The sequence below is a fragment of the Macrobrachium rosenbergii genome, chromosome 55 (assembly GCF_040412425.1).
Source record: "Macrobrachium rosenbergii isolate ZJJX-2024 chromosome 55, ASM4041242v1, whole genome shotgun sequence".
In the NCBI taxonomy this organism is placed as follows: Eukaryota; Metazoa; Arthropoda; class Malacostraca; order Decapoda; family Palaemonidae; genus Macrobrachium; species Macrobrachium rosenbergii.
In genome coordinates this window covers 26,992,768-27,000,841 of record NC_089795.1, presented here as the reverse complement: position 1 = coordinate 27,000,841, position 8,074 = coordinate 26,992,768, and the positions used below count along the sequence as shown (strand labels likewise).

At 35.2% G+C, this 8,074-nt stretch overlaps 1 protein-coding gene across 1 annotated transcript in view; it reads right to left on the bottom strand.

Moving 5' to 3' along the window:
• Positions 1 to 1,075: 1,075 nt before the first annotated feature.
• The window catches only part of LOC136835711 (uncharacterized), a 9,812-nt gene continuing 2,813 nt past the window's right edge, over positions 1,076 to 8,074 (bottom strand). Inside the window, exons 4-6 of the mRNA XM_067099569.1 lie at positions 5,919 to 6,008; positions 3,414 to 3,528; positions 1,076 to 1,290 (exon numbers count right to left, since the gene is read on the bottom strand). Of these exons, the coding sequence (XP_066955670.1) occupies positions 3,458 to 3,528; positions 5,919 to 6,008 (161 nt within the window). The 3' untranslated portion in view covers positions 1,076 to 1,290; positions 3,414 to 3,457. The remainder of the gene's footprint in view (positions 1,291 to 3,413; positions 3,529 to 5,918; positions 6,009 to 8,074) is intronic.

Here is an 8,074-nt window from a genome sequence, read left to right as displayed (position 1 = left end):
AATGTTAAGAGTAATAAAAAATTCTCCCAAAGATGTTTCTGGCTGCATCTATGAAATTCCTTGTAAAAAGTGTGATAAAATATATTATGGACAAACTGGAAAATCACTTTCACAACGAATCAAACAACACCAATATTCTGTGAGAACTGGCCAAATATCGAATGCATTATTCGTACATGAGAGAAATTCAGATCATCCTATTAACTGGAGTCAAGCAAGACCTTTAGTTCCGTGCAACGACACAGTTAAAAGGAATATCATTGAACCTTGTTTTATCAAGTCAAATCATGAAAGCGTTCTAAATTTAAGTCTTGGTTTGTTTAAACTTGACGCCTTCATAATTAAAAAAGTTGTTGATAAATATAAGCCAAATTAATATTCAGCTTTATACTTGTTTCTGCAATGTGAATGGGTAAGATTCTGTATCTCTTACGGTTAAGTATATGGTTTTAGTTTCTGACCACGTATATGTTTTTGGATTTTGTAAGGATAAACTTCTGTATCTCTTGTAGTTTGGTGTATGGTTTTAGTTTGTGACCGCTTGACACCGGATTATCCTGGATTATCTTTCTGTTTATTACCCTTTGACAACTGACCATCTGGTATTCTTGTTCCTTTTTGTTTTACTTTGTAACCTTCTTTTCATCTGTGTGTCTCATTTGTGCCCAGATGATGCGTTAATAAACGTGAAAGCGCTTGTTACTAAACTTCTGCCTGTCATTTTCCAGTGGGATTCGCTTATACACTGGAGTCACGTGCATCTACTGTGATTTTTTAAGGATCTATGTATAATGTATAATATATATATATATATATATATATATATATATATATATATATATATATATATATATATATATATATATATATATACATACACATATATACATACGCATATATATTCATGGAATGGAGTGGTTGCTGCCAACATTGTGTTATTCATTTTCTGGCAACAGAAAGAACCTTATACATTTTTATTAATATTAACTAAACACTCATTTTGTACCTCATTACTTCCTTGAAAAATCTATAGATATATTATATATTTTACCCTCTGGTCATTGAAACGAACGTAGTTGCTAAGTGAATTGATTTATTTCCTAATTTACATAAATGTTTCTTTAACTCTTATCGTGATGATGTTTATTGTCGAGAAACAGGCGCTTTACTTATTAGTAAAAGTAGTAAAATCCTTTCTTTAAATTGAATTCAGCTCATTCTATGCTTTTTAACAAATCAGTACCATATTTCTTATCCGCTATCATGTCCAAACTGTGAATCTGGGTCATTCTGAAAAGGAAACAATTACAAATCCAATAAGTCTAAAGGTGATAGAAAACACTTACAACACACACACACACACACACACGCACTCATGCAGCACAAAGAATGTCTTGGATAAAGAGGATCTTAACCTTACTGTTAGCAATTTGTGAAATTGAAGTTCTGCAGCCCTTCTCTCCTATGGGTACAAAAAGTCTCAGGAAAAACGTCTCAGAATCATATGGTTAGCAATCCAAGTAATTTTCTTATTATTCCTTCTTTCCTCGCAGCATAGAAAATAAGTTATCCAAAAATGAATTGTTGTTTTTCAAACCTCTCATTGCCATAAAGAATGCCTTAGAAGAAAGATGATCAGAATCAAATGATTAGCAATTAGGTTATTGCTTTTTTCATCCCTTCTCTCCTCACTTCAGAGACTGTTTTAACAAAAGATTGCCAGAGCAACATTGTTAGTAACTCAGGGAATTATTATTTTACATCCATTCTCCACTCAGTGAATAGAGACGTTTTTGAAAAGAGAGCCAGAACTATAATGTTAGCAACTCATGGTATTGGTCTTGCATCGTCGCTTCACTAAGAATTTTTTAGACTTTCTTAGCAATTCAGTGTCAAAACAATATAGATAACAACCTAGGGAACCTCTCTCTTGCAATCATTTCTTCGCTGCGCAGAAAATGTCTTAGCAAAAGAGGGTTGGAACAATATAGTTAGCGACTTAGGCAATCGTTCCTTTATAATCCTCTACTCGCTCAATAGGAATTGTTTGCTCACTGGGAATCGTCTTGGAAAAAGAGGTCAGAACATTGTCCTTAATAAGTTATATAAGTGTTCTTTGACAATCCTCTACTCAATCAATCGGAATAGTCTTAGAGAAAGAGAGCTAGGACAACATGGCTAGAAACTAAGCCAAGTGTTCTGTCGACCCTCCATTCGCTACATAGAGACTGTCTAAGCAAAAGAGTTCAGAACCATATGATCTGCAACTCAGGGAGATGTTGCTTTGTATCTCTCATCTCCATTCTGCATAGAGAATATCTTACAAAAAGAGGCCAGATATGGATGGTTAGCAACTCAGGGAATTGCTGTCTAGCATTCCTATTCCCCTCACTGCGTAGAAAGTCTTTTAAATCGAGAGCCAAAAATCATATTATTAGTAACTCAAGTCATTTTGTTTTTGCATTCCCTCTCGCCATAGAGATTAAGCAAGCCCTACCAACAAAGGGGCAGAACCACAAGATTATGAACTCAGAGAATTGTTGTGTAAGGAGCATCCAGCGACAGCAGTGAACTTTCTATAATATCATATCAGAAGTAGAAATTCTGTCTGCCTATATAAAAACGGACATGATCTTTTTTTCATAAAAGAACATGACTTTTTAGAATATTTTGAAACTATATTGGAAAATTAACGGAATATTTTTTTCTTCCTTAATAAATATAAACAAAATTATAAAGATTTCAATTGCTGATTATATTAGAATTGATAGTGATGATCTAATATCTGAGGATTTACATGCAATGCATGTAAATAAGTTAATTTAATATTCATCTTAAAAATATATAAATTATATTTAAGGGAAATTGATTAATTTCCATGTTTGTGTTCTAGATATGAGACTATCGTAAATCACTGCAACAATTTTCCTTCAACTTGTGCAATAAATGTGGGTCACACCCAGCACAGATCAAGAAGAAACAAAGTGACTCTGTACCCACAAATGGGAAAGAGAGAAGGAGGAAAGGCCAGCATGTAAATCAGTGACCTTTGCCTCCTGAGTGGACCTTGTGATCACCATTACTGAAGCACAGCAGCTCAGTCAAAACCTTACCTCCTGACTGGACCTTGTAGCTGCCATTACTGAAGCACAGCAGGTCAGTCAAAACCTTACCTCCTGATTGGACCTTGAGGTCGCCATTACTGAAGCACAGCAGCTCAGTCAAAACCTTACCTCCTGATTGGACCTTGTGATCACCATTACTGAAGCACAGCAGCTCAGTCAAAACCTTACCTCCTGATTGGACCTTGTGATCATCATTACTGAAGCACAGCAGCTCAGTCAAAACCTTACCTCCTGGTTGGACCTTGTAATCACCATTACTGAAGCACAGCAGCTCAGTCAAAACCTTACCTCCTGATTGGACCTTGTGGTCGCCATTACTGAAGCACAGCAGCTCAATCATAAAAACGTCCTGAATGAGCTCCGCCAGCGAATTCCCCTTCGCCACTGAATTTGCCTGTTAATCCTAAATCGAGAGGGAAATGTTAGTTAGTTAATTTTTTCAGTCATGCAATTCCGTCTACATCAAATATTTCTTACGTTGACTATACATCACTGGCCACGCATTACCAAGTTTATATAAATGGCTAAATCGCCCTCGACCTACCTTGAAAACCTATTGATATTTGACACAGCAGCTACAGCCATTGACACACTGCTGCTATATTCCAGACACCCTTTTATATTCAGAGGTAAAATCATTACTCAACGATTTTCATTCATATTGAATGGAACTCTTTAACATTAAGTATGACTTTTCGAAAGAGACATTCATTTTGCCAAATCTGATTACAGAAGTATATTACAACTACACCCTCATTTTAGTTCAGTATATATGTGTCCACTAATCTGCTTATGAATTAATATGGACTTTTGAAAAGAACTGAACTGAAATGAATCCTGTATCTAAATTACGGCAGATATCTACATATACAGGGAATATTGCATAAACTGTAATATCTTTATAAAATAAAAAATTCAGATCTGTCAAAACTTTTGACTCTCTTAGTAAACTACACCATTTGAAATAATTATGTATTACATGGCTGATTCTTACTTTTAAGACTCACTAAAAATGGCGTAACTCCATTTAGAATATTACTGAACCTCTAGAAAAGTGCAAGTAAAGCCTACATGAAGAAGACTATTATTTGTCTTACTCAGCCGAAGGAACGAGCTAATTGTATTTTTCCTTTAAGAAATGCTCTTCACATCCTGTATATATATATACAGTATATAAATATATATATATATATATATATATATATATATATATATATATATATATATATATATATATATATATATATATATATATACACACACATATATATATATATACAGTATATATATGTATACATACATATGTATATGTACATATGTGTATATATATATATATATATATATATATATATATATATATATATATCTGTATATATAAAAAATGAATGCATAAAAATGCATGTGCATGTATGTATGTGTGTGCATGTATGTGCCGGCATAACTCTGAAACGCATTGAGAAATTTCAATCAAACTTGGTATGCATATGACTTACTATCTAGAAATCAGCACTGTGGGGTGGGGGTAAGACATCACTAGCACGAAAGGGCACCAAAGGTGGGTGGTAGGAAGGGCTTCCCTGGACCGGGCTGGTTCTGCCCATGAAACGGGGCTGGTTATGACCATAGACTGGCTAACCTTATTAATTTATCATGCCTAATTTTGGTATACATATAACTTACTATCTGGGAAAAGAATACTGTGGGGGTAAGACATTAGTGGCACCATAGTGGGTGGAGGTTGGCAAGGGGGTGACAGAGAGAGAGAGAGAGAGAGAGAGAGAGAGAGAGAGAGAGAGAGAGAGAGAGTGGAGAGAGAGAGAGTGAGAAAGAGAGAGAGAGGGACTGGTGTTAGGAAGGAGAAAGAGGGAGAGAGAGGGACTGAGTGAAGGAGAGAGAGAGAGAGAGAGAGAGAGAGAGAGAGAGTACAGCGGGTGTTAAGGAAGAGAAAGAGGGAAAAAGTGAGGGAGAGAGAAAGAGATTGAAAGAGGGAGAGAAAGTTTATCGGTTGTCATTCAGAGTTATCCCTGGCAGCACCAGGTTGGTCAGCTAGTATATATATATATATATATATATATATATATATATATATATATATATATATATATATATATATATATATATATATATGTGTGTGTGTGTGTGTGTGTGTGTGTGTGTGCGCACGTTTGTGTGTATACATATATATTTGTGTGTACAATTTTTTCTCTTAGCTAACTTTGCCTATAAATTATTCTTTTACGTATCATTCGATTTCAGTTAGGCCAAATTCAGAATGACAGCGTACCTTGAGTTCCTTCTACATGTTCTATTTGAGTTCTTTCATGTTTTTATGTATAGTATTTAACAGTACTCGAGGACATGAATCCGATAGATACATACAAAATCTATTAAGAATCTAAGAATTAAATTAACAAAATGCTCCCTTTTGGTCTACAACTTCCGGCATTTCAATTTAAGACACTGTATGGAATTCTCGAACACAGAGATCAACCGACTCGGTAGATTCTACTTGATGTGGAAGATTCTTTCTGATCTGTATTTTCTACATTGTTTAATTCTCCAGTTGTTTTCAAATTCAAAATGCCACATGTATTACCCACAAAGCTATGGAACCTTGATATTGAAAAGTGACACATGAAATACTGCCAACAGAGTGCCAATAATGACAGGCTACCCAGCTATATGAATAATGGAAATGAAAAATGCAATTTCTATAACTTAAGAGGAATGCAGTTCCCCTTTCTGTCTGTTCTTCATAAAAAGAAAAAAAAAAAAACAATATGTGAAACTTACTTGACAGACCCCCCAAACCGTATCCTGTGGAATAGGTTCCAGAGTCGCCAAAGAAGTCTGCTTCCATCCCCCTGTTACTGCCGTAGAAACCTGAGAGAAGAAGAAGAAGAAGAAGAAGAAGAAGAAGAAGAAGAAGAACAAAATAAATCGTAATCTCTGACATTAAATAAATTCATCACGTCAACACTGTAAACAATACGAGTTTTTTCGACCTCATATTTTCACTTGATACCATTCATTCGTTTCACAGAGACTATTGATTTGCAAAAGTTTTTTTTTTTTTTCTTAATCAAGCACTGGCGGAAACTTATTGTATCGTTAATCTGTAAGGAGAGGAAATGAATGAAACTGAGCAGAAAAGGAATGATTAGGGGCCAGTCGTTGGCAGTTTTCGCTATTGGCAAAACGCTTTTATTACTTTGAGATTAATTCATGCGCTTTAAGGTTTAAAAATGCGATAAACGTCACAGATACAGGCATTGAGCCATTAAAGCTATTACATAATGCCGTCACTTCTTGTACAAGAGCATGCTATTACGTAATTTCAGCAACCAGAATAATCTCGTGCAATATGAACGAAGTACCTGTTGGTAAGATATAGTAAATAGTATTTGTGATGAACCAGATAACATGCGATGAACTGAGGTCACGGCATAACCCATGAGAATGTCGAAGACAATTATTAAAACGACTAAATGCTAAATTAGTGAAAAATCCGTTGTGATATCAGATACGATCAGTTAAGAGCATGAGAGTGACAAACCATTTTGCTTGAACAATGTCTTCATAAATTGTCAATGCTAATCCTTGGGGCGTTGGGACGTAGAGAGGGGTTCTTCTCATGAACATTCGAGGAAGTCTGCTAGAAAGTATCTTTTATTTTTTTTTTCTGCCGAGGGATCATAGCACAAATCCTCTTTCACTCTAATGATTTTCCCATGTTTAGAATTACTGCCTGTTTTATAGAATTACTGCCTGTTCTCGTTAAGTTTTGATTCACCCAAAACACGACTCGCTTTAGAAATGACTGACATTTGCTCTTTCCAGCATTCCACAGGAGCTACCTTCCTCATTGTCCCACTTCCCTTAGCTGAATCTAACGCTGTCATTTTTTGTCCTTTGCATTACCGAGAGCTCTGATCTTTCATTTGACAGCACTGTGTGTGCTATGACATCCTCCTTTTGCATCTTAAACATTTCCAGTACCATAGATTTCTTGTTTTTTGTACTGCATTTAAGTAAATCTAAAGTTTAGAGGCTCATACCACTGAAAAAGTTGCAGAGAAATAATAAAAAATATTTGACAACTCTTCTAAATTCAAAACGGAAACAAATGAAACATCCTTTGCGCTGAAAACTCGCAACGATACAGCTAGTTATATTTGTAAATCTTGATGCAGTTATGTTAATGTACTGTGCAAGTCTCAAGTGTCTAAAATCGAAATAATTAATGTGGTAAGTCTTATGACAAATAAATGATATGCTGTGAAAACGCTACAAAAGACACGAAAGACTCATCTAAAAGCATTGAAAAACTACTGATACAAGATATGAAAAGTTTTAGTTTACCAACTAGAAGTCTAGAGCGTCTTTGAAAACCTCAAAGGCAATTCAAAGGTTCATGGGAGCCTTTAGATGTCCCTGTTTGAATACAATGAAAAACTAACGATGATGCAAAATCTGCAGGAGTCAACTAGGAAGCAATAAAATCTATCAAGTTTAATGGAATCTCAAGAGTCCTCTGTTGGAATACATTAAAAATCATAAATCTAACCTCTGAGAAAAGTGTAACTGCATTTTTTCTCGAATGGACTGAGCATTTCATCCTCCATTTTTCTTCTTATAACTTCTACCAGTGTAAAGTATTTACGTGTGGAATGTTCACCTTTCACAAAAATCCTCAAAACAGGTAATCGTTTTACTGCCTGCTGTTATCAACACCGAAAGACTAATATAGATTATACTGCCGATCTATCGTCTTAACTACACTCGTCAGACCTAACAATCCCATAGATGTCTAGAAATCATGGACTTCCAAAATCTGGAATTCTCTACCTACTTTGAGGTTATCAAATCATTCAATTTGCTCTTTTCCAGAGGCGAGTCTATCACCACCTGAGAGGTGAAGTCCATGAAATGTACCTCCTTGCAAGACA